Source organism: Lithobates pipiens, unplaced genomic scaffold (assembly GCF_037356315.1).
Source record: "Lithobates pipiens isolate NorthernLeopardFrog02 unplaced genomic scaffold, aLitPip1_a1.2 Scaffold_27, whole genome shotgun sequence".
In the NCBI taxonomy this organism is placed as follows: Eukaryota; Metazoa; Chordata; class Amphibia; order Anura; family Ranidae; genus Lithobates; species Lithobates pipiens.
In genome coordinates, this window is record NW_027507788.1 from 188,444,153 (window position 1) to 188,471,015 (window position 26,863).

Below are 26,863 nucleotides of genomic sequence, written 5' to 3' on the forward strand. Positions count from 1 at the left end.
GCCACAAGGGGGCCCCATCAGGGTTGTCAGCCTCAGTAAAAACCAGGGACAATATGTAAAAATCTGTTTTTTTTTTTACATCTGTCTCTGAAATGTCCCTTACCGACATCCTTTTGGTTTAAAAATCCCCAGATTATAGCTGCCCCACCTCTCCAGTACCTTCTCAGCCAATAGAAACATGTCTGTGTATACTGTGTGTACATGTATGTGTATACTGTGTGATTGTATACTGTGTGTGTGTATATATATATATATGTGTGGTCCCATAATCTCGGATTGCCTGGGGGCCCCATAATCTCCTACTGCCCGGGGGTCCCATGAGTTGTCAGTCCACCCCTGCCCTTAACCTATATGTGTTGCAGAATCTATAAGTACTACTGTCAATAAGTAATAAATCATCATTTTGTGACTGACCTTCAGGACACTTCCCACAGCATTGTTTGAGAGTTCGGTTGTAATATTCATGTTCATGGCATGTTGAACTGGTCATTACCTAAAAAATAAAATGGAGAATGTTCTGGGATAATAGGACATTGTGAGTTCAATCAAACACTTGAACCATCCTTTTTTTTTTCAAGAAATATCAAATCAGATATTAAAGCTCTGATCAGGTACAGGTACCTTTTCCCCCTCCCCCCTGAAAGGTACCCTTTTCCCCCTCCCCCCTGAAAGGTACCCTTTCCCCCCGCCCCCTGGAAAGGTACCCTTTCCCCTCCCCCTGAAAGGTGCCAAATGTGGCACCAGATTGGAAGGAAGCAGATAGACGGAGTTTCCACTTTTTGGTTAAGCAACTCTTTGGATACTGTACATTTGCATCAGTCCCTATACAGTGCATACTAGGACCAATTTTTGGACAGCAGTCAATTAACCTACCAGCATGTCTTTAGATTGTGGGAGGAAACTGGAGTAGCTGGAGGAAACCCACAAAAGCACAGAGCAAACTCTACACAAAGAATGACCCGGGTGGGATTCAAACCGAAGACCTAACCACTGAACAGCCATCCATGTAAGTGATAAATAGCTATTTCCTAAAGCGTATTTATACATTCATTTAAATGTTTTCAAAATATAGTGTGTCCCTCATACTGAAAAAAAAAAAAAAGAAGCAATGTAACACACAAAATACAAAAGCCCTCTCTGCTGCCCCAAAAGCCGGATTCTGCCAATTATTCCTGGGCAGTTTTACACTTGGCTTCTGTGGAGGAGTCCCAATTTCAGACACTTTGATAAATGAGGCAAACTTTCATATATTCTGGGTGGCCTAGGCAAGGCACGAAACAATAAACTGCTACACTGTGCACTGACACACTAACCCAATTCACTTTCCATACTGCTGACAAGATATAGTGGAAAACGTGACTCCAAGCTGGTTGTAGATTGTAGATGGTATGCAAATTTGTATTGTGTGAGCTGCTGGATAATATGCAAATTCTAATCACCACAATTCATCTTTGCGTGGAGGCCTGGCGGCTTGCAGATGTCCTGAACAATATATGTGATGAAACACCATGAAATAATGATTATGACATGAGGAATATACAAGCGCCACAGGTGCCAGATCAATGGTGGAAATGTCCTTTCATTGTTCACAAAAATACTATACAACATCAACAGGTTTTGGGGGCCCTCCCTCCTTCATCAGGGCTCTAAGAATACAAAAATATTCATTATAAAAAATAAAAAAAAATGATATGGCTTAGTCAAATAAGCACAATAGGATACTGTGTATGTAGTCGCCTATATGACCTGCAGAAAAGTGAAGAGGATGAATGAAAGTGCCATTGGAGTCCCTGCTGCTGGCAGCATTCAGAAAACATTAAAGGCACCTGTCCCATACAGGACAAAGCAATTGGTTCACTTAAATGACAGGCCCAACAGCTTCTTAGACATACTTTCCCTTTACCTGCAAGAGTGTGAAAATTCCAAGGCCATCTGGATGCAGTTTCGTGTCATCATGTGACAGCATAGGGACTGGTGATTGGCTGCTCAGGCACCCAAATCGGCATTATGGGAGGATGGACCAAAAGTCACAATGCTCTCCCTTGCCCAAACGTACACAACATTTCATCCATTCCTGATTGCAAAATAAAATATCAGGAGAGCATAGAAGTTGTGAGTATATGCAGGTGGAGGGCATTGAAATTAACCTTTTTCTATGCACTGTGTGGCCCCAGAAATTTTTTGATATTGCTAATTCAGTGTTTGCTCCCTCTGGTGGCCAATTTATACATTTCTATGTTTATTATAATAATAAAAATATGGAAAAGCTTGCATGTAAAAATATAGCTCTGCATTTTGGATAGATATATTATGTCCAAAATGTGTAAGATTGAAACAGCCTCAGGGCTGCAGTAGCAGCATGTCTTATTTTGCCAGCGTTACTGTTGCCGAACACAACCCATGCAAGTCTATTGGGCGCCCTTGTAACACGGGATTGTGGTGAGGCATTTACAGCATTAAATCAAGTGGTAAGGAGATGACATATCTCCTCCTCACTGCCTGTCAAAAGACTCAGAACCGAGGTGGGGCGGCAAAGGCTACCGCACAAGTGAACAAGTCTTTACTGCGCTTGCAGGTGCTGCAGCCCTGCTCGGTGGTTCCCAGGCTCTTTTGCTCCCCCTGTAAGGGTGACAAGTGGGACTAGATCAGGGAAAGGAAGGCCCAGAGCTAGGAGGAATGAATAAAGCGCAGGGTTGGCATGACAGGGTGGAAGGGGAACCAGACAGTTGAGGGTTAATTTGCCAAAAAGATAGGTGGTAGTTTCTTACTTACGTGATTGGTGAGTAGACGAGGGGATGGGGAGGTGCATAGGAGAAAAGGTCTGGAGGAAGGGATAGTACCGTAGCAGTCAACATTGGGAAGCCATCAGATGAACGTCCTGCCCTCCCTCCCTGAGATAGGGTGAGTTGTTTTTTTAGGGTGTAGGCATGGAGATGGCTGTTGGGACCCCTTGGATGTGGTTAAAAAAATCTGTTGGTGGGAAACAAGTGGGGAACCATCGTTGGTATGGTATCTTCTGGTTGGGTGTGGTCCACTAAGAGGGATCAGGTAGTGTAGACCTGTAAGGTCTGTAGGGCAAGTGTTAATATCCCTGAGTCAGTGTTCTTACGGCTGGGGACATCTAGCTTTGGTTTATGTTACTGTTGCTATTTATTAATTATGTTGTTTAATAAAAGGCTGGACGGCCATTTAACTCCAACCAGTGGCAGAATGATAGGGGTCGCTGAGGTCGCCATGTGACCGGGCCCCCTGTATACCTCGATAGGAGGAGCGGCAAGGGCAGCTAAGACCAAGCTCCCTGTTCCTCAGCCTAAATGTAATTGGCACTGTGCAGGGAGCTCATCACATTTATTACATCTAAAGTGAAAGCACAGTGTGTGTTGTGCTCTTTGTCTCCCCCTACAGTGCAGTACCCGACAGGAAGAGGTAAGGTAAAGCACTGCCGAGTTTTAAAAGGCCTAAAGCTTGTAGGAGGAGTTTTAATTCTCCTCTGACTGTCCTATGAGGCTGCAGGACCCCTGACCCTCTGTCTGAACAGCCCTGTGCTGATCACATGCACTCTCCCAAGAACAAAAATAATCTAGCAATACACACCAAACTGAGCATGTGCAGAGTGCCCCCAAAGCTCTGTTCTATCAGAAGATGGATTGGGGACAGTGGAAGAAGTGGGGGGGGGGGGGGGTCAGAAGACAGGATCAAACAGCCTTTTTACACAATGCAGAGGATTAGCCTCTTAGGTTCCACAGTGAGTATAACCAGCATGGTTTACTGCACATACACACTGATTTTACTGTTGTTGGTTTAGGAACTCTTTAACTCTAAAGGGACAAGCTATTTGGGCATTAAAAGTGTGGTCACCTATTGATAATTTTTTGTACCATGTTTTTTTTCACTATTCCATGGGAGCATGCAGTTTTGTGGCTTAACATATTTGGTATCTATTTGCTTGACAATACCTCATCTTTTCATTTGTACAAATCACTGGGGCCTAAATTGTGTTTTGTGCAATAAGATTAATTTTAGTGTACTTTCTCCTTGAAAATAAAGATTTGGCAAACAGTTTTGTTGTGCAACTGCGAGTCGTTGTGCGACGTGACACTTGTAACGTCACATGACAAGTCAAAATCCATGTATTTCAATTGTCCCCGCTCTAATTGGTGTGACTCCAAAAAAAAGTTTTTGTAATACTTTGTTCTGACTTCAGTGAAACTTGTTCTCCCATGGTTCTCACCAGTCACATGACATTGCATCAAAAAACGCATTGCAAAGTCGCACTGTAAATTGCGCGACTTTGGGGTCACAATAGTGGAAACCGAGCCTTATTGCTGATAGAGAAGCTTCTGCTTACACTTCTTTCTCTTCCTGCCAGCACATGTACACTGCAGATGAATCTGATTGCCTCCCAGTGCTGGTCCTCCCTTCTCTAGTTGAAGTTCTGCTGTGAGGGGATTACAGGAGCTTAATACCAAGGCAAATTTAGGTACTGATAGCAGATGCATTTAAATGTTTTTGAATGACTACCTAGCTGCATTAATTCTGCCCAGAGTTCAGCTCTAAATACCTGAATTTGCCTCTATATTAGCTTCCTGAATCCTTTGCACAGCAAGACTGGAAGAGATAGGACAAGTAGTATAAAATAGCCTCTGCTGCGATGCACAGTGCTGTAAGACTCGATTCGCATTAATGCATCTTTTGATGCATTTTGCATATTGCAGAAATGCAGGGAATTTTCTTCACATGGGTTCCTATGGAACACATTCACATCAATGCATTTTTGTGCCTCTGTGTTTTTGGAAAGGGTTGGGGACTTTTTTTCCCTGCAAAATGCAGCGTTTTGTATGTAATAGACTTCAATGGACCTGCATCCAAAATGCAAGTACCACATTTTTACCATGATTTTGCTGCAATTTGCATTTTTTTTTTTTTTACACTGTATTTAGCCGGTTGCTAAGGACGTGGCGGCCGGCTTCCCGGCCCTCTCCTTAAACGATGAGTCATCAGCTGTCAGCAGGCTTCCCCGCTGACAACTGAATGTAAAAAAAAAAGAAATGCCGGCTAAAGAAAATCGTGAAAAAAAAGGACCTAGGTCATGTGGACATGTATGGTTGGGGAGGGGGGTGCTTGCTTGTCCCCTCCCTTTCCTGACCTGCCGGGCTGCATGTTCAGGTAAGGGTCTGGTATGGATTCAGAGGGGATCCCCTCACACCAAAATTGAAAAAAAAAATGGCGTGGGGTCCCCCCAAAATCCATACAAGACCCTTATACAAGCATGCAGCGTGGCAGGGCAGGAAAGGGCGAGCGTCCTCCCCACTCCTAAACCATACCAGTCCGCATCCCCTCAATATGGGGGTGGGGGGGTGGCTGCTTTGGGGCACAGGGGGGGGGTTTGATGGGGACAAGGGCTTCTTCCCGACAACCCTGGCCATTGGTTTAACAGATCCCGGCCTTCCCCCCCCCATGTGAATGGATATCGGGTACCCTTTCCCATTCACAGAAAAAAAACTAGTGTAGTGTGACAAAAGACAATAGACAGTTTTTGACAAGTCCAAAAATGTCTGCTTCTTCCTCCTCAAGCATCCACCACCCCCCATGTTTTTTTTTTTTTTTATCCAAAGAAAAGTTTATTTAGTTCAACATGAACAAACATAACCAGGCTTCAACAATTCTCAGTTACATTACATGGTCAGTACGTGTACATTACATAATCACTGCAAAACCGTCTTAGATGAGACAAACCCCACTCCTCTCTAACTTTTTATTTCCTGACCCCATGTTTCTAGATGGCCAATATTCCGTATGAGTTCACTCAACCAGCATTCCCTCCCAGTAGTCTGCCCATTACCAGATCCACTGGGAGCAGCCCCGGTACATCCAGCCACGGGCCCCAAAGCTTTTCAAACCTCCGGGAGAAACCCCTGTGTTGGTATACCATTTTCTCCATTCTAATCATATTCCCAACTGCGGAAATCCACTCCTTAACAGTGGGCGGATCCTCCGATATCCAATGAAGCATTATCATCTTTCGTGCCAACTGTAAGATTCTAATAACAGCTATTCTGACACCCTCCTCCCATTCAAAGACTTCCAAAATATTTAACAGGCATTGTTTGGGGTCGGTGGGCATAGAGATCCAAAACACCCTATTTATGGTGTCCACCACGCCACCCCAATAGGAGTGAAGCTTCGGGCACCTCCACAGAAGGTGGATCAGGTCTCTGTGATCCCTCTTGCACCTGGTACACGTCGGGGTAGGCCTAAGACCCATTTTATGCATTTTATGTGGGGTATAGTAAATCCTTAAAATAAGATATAACTGGGTTAACCTCTGTGACACATTCAGGGAACTCATGGGCACTGCCTGTAATATTTCCTCCCACTGTTCTCTATCTATGGGTCCTACATCCCTGTCCCACCCACTCTTCACTTTCAGGGGGTGTTTTCAGGAGACTCTGCAGGAGCATATTGTAGCATTGAGAGATAAAACCTTTAGTAGTGGCTTCCCTCAGTATTAAATTAGACACCAGCATTGGCGAAGAAACCCACTCAGAGGCTCTACTCTGCGCCTTCACCGCGTGCCTCAATTGCATATAGTAAAACCTCATACTGGGCGGCAAGCCAAATCTGTCCCGCAGAGTCTCAAAAGACTGTAGGATCCCATTTTGGAAGATCTCCCGAACATATACCACTCCATACCTCTTCCACAATGCCCCATGTTGTAGCTGTGCTATCTCAGGGTATGTTCCATTGGACCATATTGGGCTAAACTCTGTGTACCCTGTCACTCCCTGCAAATATCTACTTTTGTTCCAAATTTTCTGTATGAGATTGTAGGTCGGGTATTTCTTATTTGGTTTCCCAAAAGCTAGAGCCTCAAGTGCCGCAGGCACCGAGTCTCGTTTTACTGTGTGTAACATCACCGCCTCTGAAGAACTACCGGCGTGACCTGGCCTATCTGCTTCCCCCTCCATAGTCCCTATGAGGTGTTGGAGTTGCGCCACCAGATAATATACCCCCCCCATGTTGAGGGCATGCGGACTGGTATGGTCCTGGGGGGGGGGCCCCACTCTGTTGTTTTTTTTTTACGATAATATTTTTTAGCCGGCAATACTTTTTTTTTTTTTGCATTCAGAAGACTCATCGGTTGTTAGGAACACAGCAGCCGGCTTTCCAGCCCTCTCTTTCCAGCTATATACAGTGTAAAAAAAACAACTGCAGATTTCTGCAAAATCACGGTAAAATCGATGTAAACCCGCGTGTCCAAAAAACACGGCAAGCACCGCAAAAAGCACTGCATAAATGCTAAAAAGCAACATGAATAGATATGAATTGGGCCTAACCCTGGGAGCATGCTTGAAGAAGGAAAAAGTCGAGTTAGCTGAGTGACACCATCACAGTTGTGGGGCTCCTCCGTTGTCCAGTCAATAGGATTGGCAAAGGTTGGCAACCAAAATGTTTTAGTTAAAAGAGAAGTATGGGAGAGATGAGGGAGGTGGAGCTACAGAAGATGGCGCCACACACCAGCTGAACGCCGCGGCCAAAGGCGCACCTCCCCGGCGAGCTGAAAAGCATGCTGTGCTAATTACTGACACTGCCTATGCCTATGCTTAGCTACTGAAGTAACTGAAGCAACGATCGTGTGGAACTCAAGTACCCTGCCGTCGGTGGAGCCAGACATAGAAACCTACTTACCCCTCGCGCTAAGGAGCTTGCCAGACGCGGACGAGCGGAGGAGAAGGAGTGAGGGAGATTAGCGGACGGAGGTCCGCTCCAGGAGCTCCAGACCCAGGACGTGACTTACTGACTGCGGAGGCGATTGCTCGCTGAGACCTCCCCCTAGTGAGAGAGTGGAGTGTGGAGGATTCTGAGACATCCAGAGGGAGAGGACGCCGATGCGGCTGACGGTGAGAGGGTTCTTGAGGGGGTAGGGAAGAGAGAGCGGCTGTAATCTTGTGGCTGTGTAGACTGATATACTGATAGACTGATAAACCGAAATTACTCTCCCCCCCTGTCCCCCCCCATGTCCCGCGGATTGCTTTGAGAGGACTGCTGCATTGGATTATTCCTTTAGGAATTGCCTTGGGTCTATGGTGGATATAGAAACCAGTTCATGCCTAGGTTCATATAACTAGCCCTTCTAAGTATCAAATTGGATGAAAGACCTACGGCTTGGCTGGTGCACTGGGGCTAAGAGAGAGGTGAATTCGATCGGATGGTAGAAGCGGAGTGGATTGCCCCAAACAAAACATTTATCTCAGCAGACTGAACGAAGGTTTTGGATGATATGATATTTTGAGAAAATACGAAAGAGCTTTGGGGGAACCTGAAATATGGACTCTATATGAATTATAAAAAATAATGCTATTAAATCAACTACAAACAGAGAAAGTGTGACCCAGGAGGAGTTATTGGACTGTTTTTTGTATTCCCCCCCCCCTTTTTTTTTTTTTTTTTTTTTTTACTTCGGATATTTTACTTCGGATATCGAGTTGAATGGATATTAAGATGTATGTGCTGGAATCCCCTTTCTCTCTTTGATACAGCTGAAGTTAAAAGTTATTGGACACTGCTTCTCTGTCTGTGTAGAGATTAAGAGACTAAGACTAGACTAGAGCATACATCTGTATACCAACATAACAACCTGCCTCTTCTTCCCCTTTCCTTATTGTCACCTTATTGTCACCTGTACCCCCCCCCTCCTTTTTTTGGGGGGGGGGGGGGTAAATAAAAAGGATACAGGGTTTGGACTAAAAAATGCTTTGGTAAAAAAAAAAAAAAAAAGTAGACAAACTAAGAAATAATAAGTACCCCCCTATCTCTGTTGTTGGGAGTATTCCATCTCCCCTTCCTTCCCCTAAAAAAAACTCTTTTTTTTTTTTTTTCTATTTTTTTTCTATTTTTGCAATTTTTGGCATTCTATGCACTTTTTTGCAATTTTGCACTCTCTGCACTTTTTTCTTTTTTACACTTTTTAGTATTTTTGTATGTCTGGCACTTTTTCGTAATTTTTGTATTAAATTTTTTTTTTTTCTGCACCTGTTGCATTAATTGCACTTATTTATTCATTCTTTTTTTTTTTTTTTTTTTTTTTTTTTAGCACCTCTATTCTGTGGCACTCTTAGCGCTTTTTGCACTTTTTGGCAATTTCACTACCTCTAGCACTTTTTGCACTTTGTGCATCTTTCTTGCACTTTTTGCACCTTTTGCATCTATCTCAAAAAAGAAGGAAAACCCTTCCTTTTCTTTTAAGAGTGAGGATACACAATATATATAGTTTTGGAAAAATTATATAAAAATTGCATAATACTGAGGATGTATTGTAATTGAAAACGGATTTGTATACAAATATATTGGGGGAAGTGGAGAGGGAAGGGGAAAAGAAGAAGGGAATAAATAAGGAAAGAGTGTCTGCTCCCCAGGAGGAGCTATAATCTGGGGGAGACTAGGCTGGTAATAGAGTTAAATAATATTAACGCTTATTTACGTAAACTTGAAAGATTAAATCGAAGGCAAAGGGGGGAAGAAAGGATAATGGTAAGGAGGGGAGCCAAAGCGGGACAAACAGAAAGCGGGAAAGGGAACTCTATAAAAACTTATATGGCCCAGGGCAGAGTAGATCAGAGGGAAGAAAGGGAGGCTGAAAGGGGAGAAGGAACATCACCTGCCCGTGAAGAACAGATAAATAAAAAACTTAATATAGAGGAAGGTACAACTCCACAGAAAAGCTTGAAAGAACGACATCAACAAAAAGAATTAGGAAAGATGTGGGAACCAGAAAAAGAAGGAATCGATCCCCAATCACTCCCCACTAAACAGGACATGGCCGAAATGATGTCACACTTGGAAGGGATGATTAAGGGAGAATTAAAGGCAACCCGTGCAGATATTCAAAACGTATTAAAAAGGGTAGAAGAATCGGAAATACAATTAGAAGAGCATAAAAAAGCTATTTCGGAACTACAAAAAAGGGCGGATATGGACTGGATAGAAATGAGAAATATCAGATATAAATTAGAAGACCAGGAAAACAGGAACAGGCGCAATAATTTAAGAATCCGTGGCCTACCAGAATCCGTGAAAAACACTGAGTTGGAGACTGTGCTTCGAGAAGTCTTTAATAAAATAATGAAAAAAGAAGTAACATCTTATATAGCTTTTGGTAGAATACACAGAATTCAAACAAAAGAGAAGCCAAGACCTGAGACGGAGAGAGATGTGATTGTGAGGTTTACTCAATACGAAACAAAACAACAAATTCAGCAAGATGCAAGAAGCTCTGAAACTATTAAATATGAGGGAGCTACGTTGCTTTTCTTTTCTGACCTCTCACAAGAGACACTGAGCCGGAGAAGGGCACTGAAACCCCTAATAAATCAACTACAAGAGAAGAAGATCACTTAAAGATGGGGATTCCCCGCATGTCTGATAGCTAAAAACCAAGGGATATCAGCCATCTTAAGATTCCCAGAGGACTTGAAAGAATTTTGCAATAAACTGAATATACCATGTGTTAATCTAGAAAACTGGGAGAAAAAACCCCTAGACTGGACGAAATTAAGAGAACAACCTTGGAACAGAGTGTAGGGCCTCTTTTCCTCTTTTTCCTCTTTCTTTCTCCTTTGCTGGATTAGGGGAGAGGAGAGGGGGGTGGAAGAGGCAAATATTGGGGTAAATAAATAATAACAGGTTGATGGGAAGGAATAGGGGAAGAAAAGTAAAGGGGAAGGAAAGGGGAAGAGAAAGGAAAGGGGAAGGGAAGAAGGGGAGAGGGGGAAAAGAAGGGAAAAGAGGAGAAAGAAGAAAGAAAAGGGAAAAATAAAGGTTCTAGGCAAGGATGAATTTGATTAGGCTTGCATGGAGGGGAGGTATGCGCCGGGGGCGGGGCGGTGCCCGCGTGCCCCCCCGAGACCACCTCCAAGGGGAGGTGAGGCTCGGGGGCTCACGCGGGCACTTATACTCCCTCAAGGAAGGTCCAACCAGGGCTGGGGTCTGGTAAATAGGCACTAGCCTGGAGGACGGTAACATTGATATTCAATGTGTAAAGGGTGGGGGGGTGGGAAGGGAGGGAGGAAAATATCGGGGGGGAGAATATGTTGTTTCACATTTATCAATGAAGGGTATACCGACTGGATCGATCTAGGTAAAAAATATACGTTTATTTATGTTTTTGACTTCACGATGGAATGTCTATGGCGGGCTATAACCGATCTCCATGAAAGATGGCCCAGTTGAAGATTGTTACATATAATGTTAGAGGGTTAAATAGTCCCAATAAGAGATATCAGATTTTGCAGGAGTTGAAAAAATGGTCATCAAATATTGCTTTCCTACAGGAAACTCATCTTAAATGGTCCCATAATAGTGGTCTGAAGTCTAAAAATTATCCAACTTGGTTTCACGGATATTCCTCTAGTAAAAGGGCAAGAGGAATTGCTATTGGGTTTGACAGAAATACCCCTTTTACTTTAAAGGCTATGGAATCGGATTCTGAAGGGAGGTATCTATTTATCAAAGGTTCGATTTTTAATAAAATGTATACGTTGGCTTGTATCTACTGCCCTAATTATCTCCCCTGTCCCTTCTTTGGGAAAGTGTTGAATAAATTAGAATGTTTTAAGGAAGGAGGGGTGATTATGGCAGGGGACCTTAACTTTGTATTTGATCCAACCCTGGATGCCCAACCCCCATCCCTACGCTCAGAAGGTAAATACCTAAAGATAATTAAACAAAAATTACATCGACAGCAACTAGTGGAGGTGTGGAGAATTGCGCATCCAGGGGGAAAGGATTTTACCTATTATTCCCAGGTACATCACTCTTATTCAAGAATCGATTATATCCTCTTAGACCATCAGCTTCTGGAGGGGTTAAAGGAAGTAGAAGTAAAATCAATAACCCTTTCCGATCATGCCCCCGTTATGGCTGTTCTGGACTTGGAGGATATACCGATTAGGCAAAGAGTATGGAGGTTGGATGAATCCCTCTTGCATGACCATAAAATATTTGAAGCTTTGGAAAGAGATATGAACTTATTTTTTAAAGAAAATAATGTAGAGAATATTACACCAACTGTGTTGTGGGAGACCCATAAGGTATATATGAGAGGGAGATTGATAGCAGAAGCAGCTAAGAGGAGGAAAATAAGGTCAATGCGAAAATCACTGATCTTACAGGAAATCCAGGAGTTGGAACAGTTACATAAAGGGTTAAATGACCATAAAATAATGGACGAACTTATGGGAAAAAGGGAGGCACTGAGAGATATATTGGAACAGGAAACCAGGCAGGCCTTTTTAAAGTCCGCTAAAAGACAATATGAATTTGGTAATAAACCGGGGAGAATCCTGGCAGGGGTAATTAAACCTAGAAGAAATTTTAATTATATTGCAAAAATTAAAGATAAGAAGGGAGTAATGAAATATGCAACAAGAGATATCAGTAACATCTTCTCAGAATATTACCAACTACTGTATAAGGTAAATGGCAACCAGGACCCCAAGGATAAACAAAAGAGAAGGGAAAAAATTGAACAATATCTCCGGAAGATAGATCTACCGAGGATAGCAGAGGAGGATGCTGGTATGCTCGATAGGGATATCTCTAAGGAGGAAATAGAAAGAGCAATTAAGGATAGTAAGAATGGGAAGAGCCCAGGGCCCGATGGATACACGTCATTATACTTTAAAAAGTTTTTGGGACCACTGACATCTTATTTCCATCAGTATATGAATTCAATTGGGGAAGGAAGGGAGATACGCAAGGAAGCTCTGGGGGCCTTTATAACTATATTAGCAAAAGAAGGGAAAGATCCAACATTATGCTCTAGCTTTAGACCTATTTCTCTGATTAATGAGGATGTAAAAATTTATGCAAGGATTTTAGCCGAGAGGCTGAAACAGTATATGCCAGATTGTATAGAAGGAGATCAGGCAGGTTTTGTACCTGGAAGGGAGGCGAGGGATAATATACTGAGGACAACCCTCTTAATGCAGGAAGTTAAGAAGAGGAGGCAGTCTTCCCTTTTCCTATCGGTCGATGCGGAAAAGGCCTTTGATAGGTTAGAATGGGAATATATGCTGCAGACATTATATAATTTTGGTTTAGGCCCAAGAATGCTGAGGTGGATAGAGGCTTTATACTCTAACCCTACAGCTCAGATTCAGGTGAATGGGACCTTATCAAACTCCTTTGGGCTGTATAATGGTACACGTCAGGGATGCCCACTGTCTCCCCTACTTTTTGTATTCTCTCTAGAACCCTTTTTTGGCATCTATAAGAGCGAACCACGGCATTGAGGGAATAAAGGTTTCAGAGAATGAACATAAGATATCTGCATTCGCAGATGATATTATGCTCTATATAACGAACCCCAAATAGTCCCTCCCTAGGATTCTGCAGGAGCTGGAGGAATACGGGAATGTCTCGAACTTTAAGATTAATAGGGAGAAAACTGAGATACTAAATGTCTATACTTCCCCAAAGGAGAGAAGAGAACTTAGAGCTCTTTTCCCCTTTGTGTGGAAAGAGAGGGGCCTGAAATACTTGGGAGTATACTTATCGACATCAGTTACAGATTTATATCAAGATAACTATCTCCCTCTTTTAAATAAAATTAAACAAGATCTTAAAGGATACCCTGCACATAGACTGTCATGGTTTGGCAGGATAAGCGTAATTAAAATGATGATTCTTCCAAAGGCTCTATATATTTTCCAGAGCCTCCCGATAAATATCCCAGGGGCCTACTTTAAAATTATTAAATCCCTGATTCAGAAATTTATATGGAACAAAAGAGGAAGTCACGTCTCCTATAAGATAATGAATAGATCCAAGGATAAGGGAGGGGTATCTCTCCCAGATTTTCAAAAATACCATTCAGCAGCGGTAATGAGGAGAATTCTGGATTGGGTTTATAATGCCTCATATAAAAAATGGGTACCACTGGAAGAAAAAATGAGTAACGTCGCCCTGAGTCAGACCATTTGGATTCCAATGAAGTTTAGGGGCCTCCCTAGAGGAATATCCCCGATTACAATGGAAACATTAAGAACATGGGATGGGGTACTTAAAGGTACAGTAGGACAAAATAATAATAGCCCTTTAATGCCCCTGTCAGGAAATAACTATTTTCCCCCGGGGAAAGAAAATAAAATGTTCCTGAAGTGGACTCATAGGGACATATTAAGATTAAGGGATGTGATAAAAGTAAATAGCTTATGCTCATTAGTGGAGATACGAGAGAAATATGGTAGAACACCATGGGATGGATGGAGATACAGACAACTCCAACATTTTGTAGAGTCCCTTCCAAAACCTCTCCGCTCTGGCGACAATTTAAATCCTTGGGAGAAATTGATTGACCGAGGAGGAGCGGGCAGACAGGGGATCTCCAAAATATATAGGACCTTAATATCTTTAACGGAGGACGAGGCAATGCCTGCTTTAGGGAGATGGGAAGGAGAATTGAATCAATCAATCCCAGAAAAACTGAAAGGGAAAGTTATAGACTATACCCATTCTACTTCAATAGATACAAAGATACAAGAAATGAATTATAAATTATTGGTTAGATGGTATTATGTTCCATCGAAAATGCATAAGATTAACCAAGACTTATCACCCCTTTGCTGGAGAGAATGTGGGAAGGAGGGAACTCATGCCCATATATGGTGGCAATGCAGTGCAATCCAGTTATATTGGGAAAAAGTGGTGGGCTTAATTAAAGAGATCGATGGGAAGGAAATAGAACTGGATCCCTGGAAATGTTTGTTTCACGCGACCGAGGGCCCCAGGGAAAAATATAGAAGAGCATTAACTCCATTTTTGCTGAACGCAGCGAAAGTATTGATCCCGAGATACTGGAAAGCAAAGGAAACACCAGGGATAAGAGATTGGTTAAGGGAAATAGACAGAATGAGGATTATGGAAGAATTAATATACCTTCAAAGGGGAGCAGAAATGAGATTCCAGGAGACTTGGAGGAACTGGATGGAATTCAGAAAATCCTCAATATATCTTGGAATTATGGGGGATGGAGTGGGCGTCTAGGGGAGGGAGGCTGGATGCATATACTTCATAACCCCTTTTTTTTTTTTTTCTTTTTTTGTGGGGGGAGGAGATGGGGGGACCCCTTGTTTTTGGGTCCTTTCGGGGTTTTTTCTTTTTTTTTTTTTTATATCTTAAGGTAGAAGGGAGTGGGGATGGAAGGAGAGGAATCCCCACCTTACACAAATCACAAATTGGAATTAAGAAAAAGCGTCACGTGGGAGGGGTAACAATAAGGGCAAGATAAAATCACAAAAGGATAACTTTGAACACATGAGGGGAGAAGGATTGGCTCCCCCCCCCCCTTTTTTTTTTTTTTCTCTTTCTTTTCTTCCGGTATATTTAGGATCGATCCGGTCGGGCACCCAATGTGTATTTTTTTTTTTTTACTGTCTGTTTTTATATGAATGTCGAAAATACTGAAATAATATGAATGTTAAACAAAGTGATTTCTAATAGTATGTATAAGGAATATTTTTTACTGTTTTTTGTAAATGTGGAAAACGAAATAAACAATATTTAAACACTCCACAGGTATGGCCAGATGTACCAAAAGACTAACAAGGGCACTTCTATGCACCAGCAACATATTTAATTCATGTGCTTTTTAACCACTTCAATACTGGGCAGTTTCAATCCTTTTCTGACCAGGCCAATTTTCAGCTTTTAGCAATGTCACATTTTGAATGACAATTGCGCAGTCATGCAACATTGCACACATATGATTTTTTTTATTTTTATCACCAACTTTCTTTTGATGGTATTTAGTCACCACTGGGTTTTTCATTATTTGCTAAATAAAAGAAAAAAGATAGAAAATTTTGAAAAAGTTTTTCTTTGTTTCTAATATACAATTTTGCAAATAAATAAACTTTCTTCATAGGGAAAAAAAAAAGGAAAAAAAAAAAAAAAAAGAGAAGTATGGGCTTTTTTTTTTCCTTTTGCAGAACCATACTTGCCTAGGTGGATGTAGCATTGGTCCCCATGTTACATCTGCCCCCCGCTGGCTCTAACACCGAGAACTGAGCAATCAAACACTGCCGATCGCTCAGTTTCCAGGGATCCCTGAGTAGAGAGCTGGTGACTATCAGTCAGATTTACTACTGTCTGCTCTGCCCCTCCCCCATTCTCACTGTGGTGCTGGGCTGTGGAGGGGGCAGCAGCAGCCGGCTCAGACTCTCAGTGGCAACCACGTAATGCGTATGTCGCAGCAAGGAGGGCGGGCTTTAACACCTATACGCTGCACATATGCATTTATGGATGGCAGAGCTTTCTGCGCTAGGAGTGCACTTACAGACTGCTCTTGGTCTCTAGTCATGATTTGGAGCTGGCTGGATGAGTTTCTGATCATTTGACCACTGTGACTGACAATCAGAGTGGCTATATGATTGGGAATTCTCATCTGGCCCCTGGGAATATAGACTCCCAAGGAAATACATTTATGGACAACTGGATATGAAAGCACATCTAAATGTCAGCTGAGGTCATCAACTTTGCCTCTCCTGCTAAAGAATTTCACTGCTTTTGCTTCAACTTTAGGCCCCTTTCACACTGGGGCGGCGCCGCTTTACCATCGTTCTATTCGGATGATAGCGGGGCGGTTTTAACCCTCCGGCTTTCACACTGGAGTGAAACTGGAGTGAAAGGAGTGGCTTTTTTCAGGCGCTAAAAAAAAAAAGCCTCAGTATGAAAGGGGCCTTAGTCAGTGGTGGCCCGTGCATTGTAGGCACACAGGCACTGCCCCCCCCTAACACCACTGCCACCATCTTCCCAACCCATGCCCCTGGCCCCTTTCAGGACGCTGGGCGCATGAATTACTATGGAGGGGGTAGGCAGGAATGTGTTTTTTGAAGCACTCTAATAGGCTTCAAAAAGCCAGCCTGGAGCCGCTGCCCAGACCCCGCACCCACCAGCCTGGAGCCGCTGCCGAGATCCCGCACCCACCAGCCTGGAAAAGCTGCCCGGATCCCGCACCCACCAGCCTGGAAAAGCTGCCCACACCCCGCTGGATGACACCCCCCATTTATTTGGATCTATCTATCCAGGTGAGTGCCGGACCAACCAGAAGACGTCTGGGAGAGGGGGGTTGTTAGTGTCTTTGCCGTCCCCTGCGAACAAGTAACCCACCAGCCGCCACTGCCTTTAGTAGTATTAGTTTATGTGTGAGCAAAAGGCAAAGCAGTGTATTCAGTATTCAAGTACAAAATCCTGAGTTTGGTAGAAAGTGAAAAGTTATTTACTTGAATCATCTGAGAAGGGGGAATAAGTTGACTTTCCGTAGAGCTTCTGCTATAGTTGAAAAACACATGCCGAGCTATGACCTGATATTATGTACAACTGTTGTTTTTTTTTTTAATTCTGTCAGTAGTTCCCCTTTAAGCACAATGAACAGTTTGCCCCTGGAGGGCTGCCGTGCTGCTACACGCTCTCATCCTGAAAGTGGTCTTTTACTACAAATATGACATCACCAGTGATGACCCCACTTGCCTTTCCTGAGATGAGTTGGCTCTGCCTGGAAATAAGATTACTGATGAGTAAACAGAAAAATTAATAATGATTAATTTAGCACTAAAACGTTTTGTGGGTTTAGATAACCTAAAGAGAGACAGTTGTGACACAATATGGCGCAGGCAAAAGCGGCTACATGAAAAATACATTTTCTAAACACTGACATGCCATGGATGAGTTAAAGAGGAAGTAAACCCTGATGGGTTTACTTCCTCTTTTTTTCCCTGCAAAGGTAAAGCATAATGGACTACTATGCATCGCATAGTAGCTCATTATGTGTCACTTACCTGACACAGGAGCCAGCGAAGTCGCCGCTGATCCCTGTAGTCCGCCGCGTCCATCTTGCTGGTGGCGTCTCGCAGCTCCGACCAATGACAGCGGCGAAGCCGCAATGACGTCACTCCCGCGCATGCGCACGGGAGTCGCGCCTCGCAGCTCCGCCGCTGTCATACGGCGAGGCCGCGATGACGTCACTCCCGCGCATGCGCACGGGAGTCGACAAATTTGGCAAATCCATTCTTGGATTTGCCGCATTTAGTGCGCATGCGCGCCGCTGTCTACGGCGCATGCGCCGTAGACAGCGGTGCCCATTTTCGGGCAAATATCTCCTAAACCATATAGGTTTAGGAGATATTGCTTGGACCTACAGGTAAGCCTTAACCTAGGCTTACCTATAGGTCCAAGTTGTTTGGAAGGGTTTACTTCCTCTTTAAAGTGTATGTATAGTTATCTTTTTATCATCTTGGATAGAAAGCTGAGGGGTTGGAGTCTTTGTCAGTTTTCTATCACTAAAGCCCCTTATACACAATCAGAAATTCCACCAGCAAAAGTCCGATGTGAGCTTTTGGTCAGAAATTATGTATGCTCCATCGGACTTTAGCTGGCAGAATTCCAGCCAGCAAAAGATTGAGAGCAGGATCTCTATTTTTCTGTCGGAAAAAGTTCAGACCGGAAATTCCGATCGTCTGTAAAAATTCCGACGCGCAAAATTCATACGCATGCTCGGAAACAATTTGACGCATGCTCGGAAGCACTGAACTTCGTTTTCTCGGCTCGCGCAGTGTTTTACGTCACTGCGTTTTTGACGGTCGAAAGTTCAGAGACCGCGTGTATGCAAGCCAAGCTTGAGCGGAATTCCGTCAGAAAAACCATACAAGTTTTTTTCCGACGGGGCATCAGTAGAAGAAAGGAGTGGTGCGTTGGATCCCTTAAAGGATATGTAAAGGATCGGTTAAAAAAAGTGTCATACTTACGTCCTTTCTGCAGTTGGTTTTGCACAGAGTGGCCCCGTTCCTCGACTTCTGGGTTCCCTTTAGTGGCGCTCTTGGCTCCTCATCTCCTTGAGTGCCCTGTTGGATAGCCACTTTCCATGGGGGCGCTCCGGTTGCTGCATCTATTTACACAGACAGCAGGACTTGGCCCCGCCCCAAGGTCCCATGTCATTGGATGCCAAGGGCTGCGCTGCTATCAATCTATCCAATCAGAACCCGAAAAACGGGCTAGAGCTGATGTGCTCATCCCCGTTGTTGGAAAAATCGGGTTCAGGTAAGTAAAAGGGGGTGCTCTGGGGGGACTGCATCACAGAAGGGTTTTTACCATAAAGGGGTTGTAAGGGTTTGTGTTAAAAGTAAAGGTTTGTGTTAAAGCAAAGGCATAATGAGCTAGTATGCATAGCATTCTAGCGCATTATGAATTACTTACCTGAGATCGAAGCCCTGGCATCAGCCCTCGTTCGCCATCTATCCCGGAGTGACTTCCTGGTATTGTGGCTCCAGCGCTGTTATTGGCTGGAGCCATGATGATGTCACTCCCGTGCCGCCACTAACGGCATGATTGCCGTTAGAAATGGCACGTTCAGTGCACCTGCACCCGATGTCTACGGCGCAATGCTATTCTTGCAAATATCTCCTAAACCTTTTTGGTTTGGGAGATATTTCTTGCACCTACAGGTAAGCCTTCATCTAGGCTTACCTGTAGGTTAAAGTGGTTGTAATCGGTTTACAACCACTTTAAGGTGTAAAAACACCTGGCAGTCACTGGCCTTACTTACCTGAACCTCTTCATTCAGCCGGCGGGGGTGCGCTGTCTATCTCTCCACGGGCTCCCGGCTCTTAATTGGATAGATTGATAGCAGCGTAGCCATTGGCTCCTGCTGCTGTCAATCAAATTCAATGACGGGGGGTGGGGCTGAGTCCTGCATTCGGCGTCTATGATTGCCGAATGCTGGACTCGAGAGCGCGCCCACAAGGCAATCCCACCCGGGAGAGCGCTTGTCCCAGGGGGTTATAAGATGTGGGGAAGAGCCGCGAGAGCGCCGAGGGACCCCAGAAATGGATGTTCGGGGCCACTCTGTGCAATACGAGCTGCACAGTGGAGGTAAGTATGATATGTTTGTTATTTAAAAAAAAAAAAAAAAACTTGAATGCATAGAATGTATTAAGGTGAAAGGTACTGAGGTTTAAATACAGTTTAATGCCCCATTTCTCAATGAATCCAATGCATTTCGCCAAGATCTTTTTGCTGAATTTGAATTTGCTGGATTTTTTTCTCATTCCTAGAGGGGGGTCAGGGGCACCAGCCCACTTATTTCTCTGAGAACATTTTTTTCTTAAAAAACTTTTATGTTCAAGTGAACTGAACTTCTCTACAGGCAAAGAGATGTATTTTCTGAGAATTGCACTGATCATTATCTAGAAGATTAACCTGTACCATGCTAAGCTGAGTAAAAGGAAAATCATTCAAACATTGCTAAGGCCCCTTTCACACTGGGGCGGTTTTCAGGCGCTACAGCGCTAAAGATAGCGCCTGTGTAGCGCCTGAAGAAACCGGCCCCTTTCTCTCCAGTGTGGAAGCCGGAGGGCATGGGTGCTGCCATCTTCTCCCGGTCTTCTTTTTGGGATCCAAACCTTTGGTTAGTTGGGCCACAATGATGTCACTCTCACACATGAACACGGGAGTCACATCATCATAGCCAAAACATAGCAAGAGCAGCACTGTACATATGTGTTGAGCTGTGCATGTGTGGCCTGGTGTACATTAAAGGGTTAGTTCACCTTTACCAAAAAAAACTGCCTAATAGGTAAGGGGTGCCTGTAGATAAAAACAAACTGTTCAGCTTTCACAAACGTTAAAAAATGCCCTTGTTGTAGGTGAAGACCAGGTGTCATTGGGGGGGAATAGTGCCCCATTATTGGTGTCATGGGGGGAATAGTGCCCCATCATTGGTGTCATGGGGGGGGATAGTGCCCATCATTGGTGTCAATGGGAGGAATAGTGCCCATCATTGGTGTCAATGAGGGGAATAGTACCCCCCATCATTGGGGAGCAATAGTGCCCATCATTGGTGTCATTGGTGGGGAATAGTGCCCCATCATTGGTGTCATTGGGGAGGAATAGTGCCCCATCATTGGTGTCATTGGGGAGGAATAGTGCCCCATCATTGGTGTCATTGGGGAGGAATAGTGCCCATCATTTGTGTCACTGGGGAGGAATAGTGCCCATCATTGGTGTCAATGGTAGGAACGGTGTCCCGCCAATTGTTTTAATGGGAGGAACGGTGCTCCTCCATTGGTGTCAATGAGAGGAATGGTGCCCCATTGTTGGTGTCAGTGGGAGGAATAGTGCCCCATCGTTGTTGTCAGTGAGCGCAATACTGCCGCATTGTTAGTGTCAGTAAGAAAAATAGTGCCTCAAGGGCCGAAAAATATCAGCAAAGGGCCGCAGTTTGGAGACCACTGGTGTAGACCATTTGCATACTTCCTGAAGCCTGGCTAGAAAGTTCACCAGAGATGGCATTATCCTGTCTTGCCTTGTTGCTAGGAGGTTGCTAAGACACTCCCAGCCAATTCAAACCCATTGCATGCACTGTCTTTCTCCTTTGTCCCCACTAGCTCTGAGCTCAGCGATGATGTGATGGAAGTGATAGGGGACCACACATGTGCCAAGGGTTGAGGGCCCACTCCTGTGATGATGGGGGTGAGTAATAACAGCAGGGAGTGTCTTAGCAATGTCCTAGCAACAAGGCCAAATGGAACAACGCTATCTCTGGGAGATTTTCTTTTACAAAAGTTTTTATTATTAATTAACAAGTTTACATTCCAATACAATAGGCTTTCATACAAATTACAGTTCAGGTGTTTCACAGTATAGTATTAATTAAAGCAGGCTGTTGCCCAAGCGATGCCAACATTTTCTGTGTCCGGGTGAACCCGGGTTTTCACATGACTGCAACAGAAGCGTGTCGTACAATACATTGACAGCCCATAGTAATCATCTACTGTAAATTGGTAAGACGAAAGAAAGAAGGAGAGAAGAAGATGTACAATGAGTCAAGAGTTGATTAAATGAGGTTGTAGAATGAAAAGCAGGGGAGGAGTAGCGAGGGTCAAAAAAGAGAAGGAAGGGGAGTCGAGGAAGAGAGAGGGGAGGGAGGGAAGAGCATGGGTTCACAGGGTGTGCACAACCGGTCCTTACATTGACAATATAGCAACATCGAATTTATGAGAATAATGATATGCGATCCAGGGTTGCCAGACACGTAGCAACTTGGCATGAGTGTCAGAAAGAACAGAAGACAATTTTTCATTGACCATAACATCATTCAGTCGGTTCTTGACTGCCTCAAAACTCAGGGCTGGGGTTCTCCATGCTCTGGCTATTGTCAACTTAGTTGCAGTAAAGAGATGTTGCGCCAATTGGCGCTCTGGGTGTAATAGCGCAGTGATTGGTTTGCCAAGGAGTGCCTCAAACGGATCTCTTTTAAGATTTACTCGAAGTAGGCTACGGAGCAATGCATACACCCTGACCCATAGTCTGCACACCCGCGGGCACGTCCACCAAATATGGGCCATAGTGCCCTCCTGGGCACATTCCCTTAAACAAAGAGGGGAACAGGTTGGAACAAAGCGAGCCAGGCGCGTCGGGGTATAATACCACCGGTATAACACCTTATATGCATTTTCCAGAATTACTACGTTGCGCGAGCAGTTGGATATGGCTAGGGTCATTGCCTGCCAATCCTCCGGATCCAGCTTCTTCCCCAACTCTCTCTCCCACTGCAAATGATAAGACCGCACTGGAGGTCTCCTCTTAGAGATCAGAGCTGAGTATATCATAGATATCAGACCAGGAGAGTGGGGCCTGGATCTGCAGATGCTCGCAAACGGTGTCAACCTGTATGGGGCGTCTTGAGATTTAATGAGACTCTGGAGGAAATGACGGATCTGTAGATACCTGAAATATTCTCGTAGAGGTATGTCATGTGATGAGCGTAAAACATCATATGTTAAGATCCTAGTGGGAGTAAGCAAGGAGTGTACGTCGCCGAATCCATTCATGGTCCACCACTTGAATTGCGCTGGGTTATCAAGGCCCGGAGGGAAAAGTGGGCAACGTAAAAGTCGCAACAGCGGGAGATGGGGAGGAGCCAGCCCCGCCGAGTACTTCACCGAGTCCCAAACTCGTAGCGTATGAATCATACAAGGCCCTGTAATCTTAGGGCGATGTATAGGTGGGAGCCATGGTAATGAAGAGATTGGGATGGGGTCAGTCTCAAGCAGAGCAATAGTCGCCCATAGTGGGAGCTGATACGTCTCGTGGAGGTGAGAAAGCGGAGCAATGGTAGCAGCTACGTAGTAGTCTCTTATATTCGGGACCGAGAGGCCCCTATTACTTCTGTTGGCGAACATGATTTGTTTATTAATACGGGGCGAGACGATTCCCAGATAAATTGCAGGATCCTACGCTGATGGGTATTAAGGACATGGGAGGGAATTGGGATGGGAAGAACCCTAAAATAGTAAAGTAGCTTTGGGAGATGCGCCATTCTGATGGCTGTTATTCTCCCGAACCATGAAAGAGGTAAGGAGGACTACGCCGACAACATATGCGTTAATTTTTTGAATAATGGTGGATAATTCGCCTGATATAAAGCCTGATATGTCGATGTGAGACGGATTCCCAAATAAGGCAAAGAGGAGACCCACTGGTAAGGAAAGGCCGACTGCAAGTCCCCCAGCACCTCCATAGAGAGGTTAGTCGACAATGCCTTTGACTTTGTTGAGTTAATCTGGAGTCCTGAGAGAGATGCAAAGGTCTGCAACAGTGTGTGTAAGTTTGGCAGGGAAGTTCTAGGAGAGGTGACAGAAAGAAGAATGTCATCAGCGAATAAGGAAATCTTATGGGGGCAACCTGCTATTTCAATGCCCCTGATATCCGGATGAGCTCTTATTGCCTCCGCCAGAGGTTCCAGTGCCAACACAAAAAGAAGGGGTGACAGCGGGCACCCCTGGCGGGTTCCCCTGCGGATATTAAAAATGGGGGATTCAAATCCGTAATATTACATTTTTGCTCGGGGGGAATCATATAGGGCTGACATCCAAGTCATAAAAGAAGTCCCGAATTCATAGTGCCGTAGGACAGACATGAGATAGGGCCAAGATAAGGAGTCAAAGGCCTTATTTATATCGAGGGAGAGAAGCATGGATTCCAGAGAGCGAGCCTGGGCTATATGTTGGAGTTGAACTATACGTTGAATTGCATCTCCCGCCTGTCTCTGTGGTACGAAGCCAACCTGGTCTTTTTTTATTAAATGGGGGAGAAAAGAGTTTAGTCGAGTCGCCAAGATTTTCGTTAGGAGTTTCATATCTACATTGATGAGTGAGATAGGCCTGAAATTGGCCCAAGATGAGTGGTCACGGTCCGGCTTAGGAATCATCACCACATTTGCTGTCAGAAGATCTGTGGTGAGAGGGCAGCCGTTTTTCACCAAATTGTACATTGCCACCAGGTGGGGAGCTACTACCGATGCCAGCTTCCTATAATAAAGCGCGGTGTACCCGTCAGGCCCAGGACGTTTTCCCACCTTAAGTTCTTTTATTGCTTGTAGAACTTCGGAGAGCTGAATATCCCTATCCATGAGGGTAACGTGAGCCCCCGTTAAGGATGGGAGCGAAAGGCTTTCCAGGAAGTCTGCCGTACTCTGAGCCGCATTTCCCTCTGGCGCCGCGTATAGCTTCGCAAGGCGAAACCCAAATTCCTCTAGGACATGCTTCGGGTTCCCTGATAGGACATTGTTTCGATCTCGTAGGGTGATCGGGATCAATTTAGGGGCAAAGGTTCGGAGTCTGTTAGCTAACATACGGTTTGGCTTATTTGCTCTCACATACCACCTCTGGCAGGACCAGCGTAGTACACGCTCAGCACCCTCAGTGAGACACAGATCAAGCTCCGATCTGGCTAATTCCAGCAACTTATGGTTGCCCGGGGTGGGAGATTGTTTAAACTTCTCAGATAGTGACACCAATCGGGACTCAAGCTCTTTTTGTTTTGTCTCTCTAGCCCTCTTACGGGCCGAAGCCAGACCAATTATCCGACCCCGTAACACCGCTTTATAAGCCTCCCAAAGGACCACCGGAGACTGCACCGAGCCCAAATTTTCACAAAAGTAGTCCTCCGAAGCCTTAACAATATCCGCTGTCACCCCTGCATGTGAAAGAAGGGAATCATTCATCACCCAGGGAGAAAAGCTAGGTCTATCTAGGATAGAGTGACAGACGACTAGCACTGGATCGTGATCCGACCAAGGAACAGCCAAGATTGAGGCCGATACCACTAACGGAAGGTGACGTCTGAGCATAAACATATGGTCTATCCTTGAGTGAACCTGATGGGGGTGAGAGTAATGGGTGTAGTCCCTGCCCTGTGGATGACACTCCCTCCACAGGTCAACTAAGTCAAGTGTTTGTAAAGAGGACGTGAATTTTTTAGCCCCTGCCGACTGTCCATTTCTCTCGGGCGGATGCTTATCTAGTTTGGGGTTTAATATAAGATTAGAGTCACCCACAAGAAGGAGGGTGCCCTTGCAGTGGGACATAAGCAGGGCACAGACATGGGTCAAGAAGGGCCCTGGATTTACATTCGGGGCATAGTACGTCAGTACGGTAACCTCTGTGTCATGAATGGTGCCTTGGAGCAATAGGTACCGTCCATCAGGGTCTGCGATCTGTTTAGTGCAACTAAATGGAACAGATTTGCGAAAAGCCACGAGAACCCCCCTTTGTTTAGTTGAAGCATTTGCAAAAAATACCTGAGGGAACTGAGCATCGAAGTACCTAGGATGGGAGGTCTCAGAAAAATGCGTCTCCTGTAAACAAGCAATGTCAACTTGTTGCTTGCGCAGATATTTAAAAACCTTCACCCTCTTATGGGGAGAGTTCATGCCCTGGACATTCAGGGACAACCAGTTAATTGTCATTGGGACAGCACTGGGTGGCCATCAACCTGGAACCAGAGTACACACCCCGCGAACCCAAAGGGGAAAGAAAGGGATAGAAGCAGTGAAGAGGGAGAAGGAAGAGAGAAGTAATGTATCACATCAGAAAAGGTAGTAGAATCATGCAATGCTGTGAACATATAACTCTGTAACAGTAAGATTGCTATGGGTCGTGGGTTTATCATCCCACTACCTGGTCAGGTGTTGACTCGAACGTTAGTTCGGATCAAGTACCACATCATGAGGGTGCAGTGGTCCGTCGGAGACCACTCGGCTTAACTGAAACAATAACCATGAATATAAAAGAACATGTCAACAATGGCATATAGATGTAAACCCCAAGGACAAGTGAAAAACAAAAAAAAACAAAAAGAAAAAAATTTTGTTTAACCTGTTTAATGAGTGCAGAAAAAATCCTGCCTATCTTTGCTAGAAATCTTGTCTACTTATAACTTCCTGCTCTCTCTGGCTGTGTTGCAGGCTTATCAGTTACATTGTTCCCAGTTATATTTAATGTATCACTAAACCCAGAAGCCTGCATTAACTATATCTGGTCTCCCACAGCACACAGAACATAGAAATGCAATTATTTTAGTAAATATAAATGGCTAAAGACCTTTTCTCATCAGCACTATATAGCAGTCTTGTGACTCCTATCAGTGTCCAGCCGAGCACTGGTTACAGTTTGTAGGTGTGTTACAGCAGCAAATTAATATTTGCTGTTGAAACACTGATCCTCAATCTGGCCAATCAGAAGCGGGCGTGAGACTCTTTTTCCGAATGGTCGAAAAGAGAAGACTCCCGATTGGCCGCCGAGGAGGAGGTAGGAAACGGAGGCTGCCGCCATGAAGAGCAGGAGAACGGGAAGCCGCTGGTGATGGAGAGCAGGAGAACAGGAGGCCGACACCGTCAAGCAGGGGGAAGCTGCAGGTGAGGGGCTAAGTGCTAGCGACCGATGGTGGGGGGGGGGGGGGGGGTGGGGAGGAGGTGGTGACATACTGTTTGCCATCCACACAGCTGCAGGGTGGCTGCGGTTCACAT

The 26,863-nt window shown here is 44.6% G+C and overlaps 1 protein-coding gene across 1 annotated transcript in view; it reads right to left on the minus strand.

Moving 5' to 3' along the window:
* Positions 1-26,863, minus strand: part of LOC143934424 (tumor necrosis factor receptor superfamily member 8-like) — an 84,774-nt gene that overhangs the window by 49,227 nt on the left and 8,684 nt on the right. Inside the window, exon 3 of the mRNA XM_077458030.1 lies at positions 415-493. Coding sequence (XP_077314156.1) covers positions 415-493 — 79 coding nt within the window. The remainder of the gene's footprint in view (positions 1-414; positions 494-26,863) is intronic.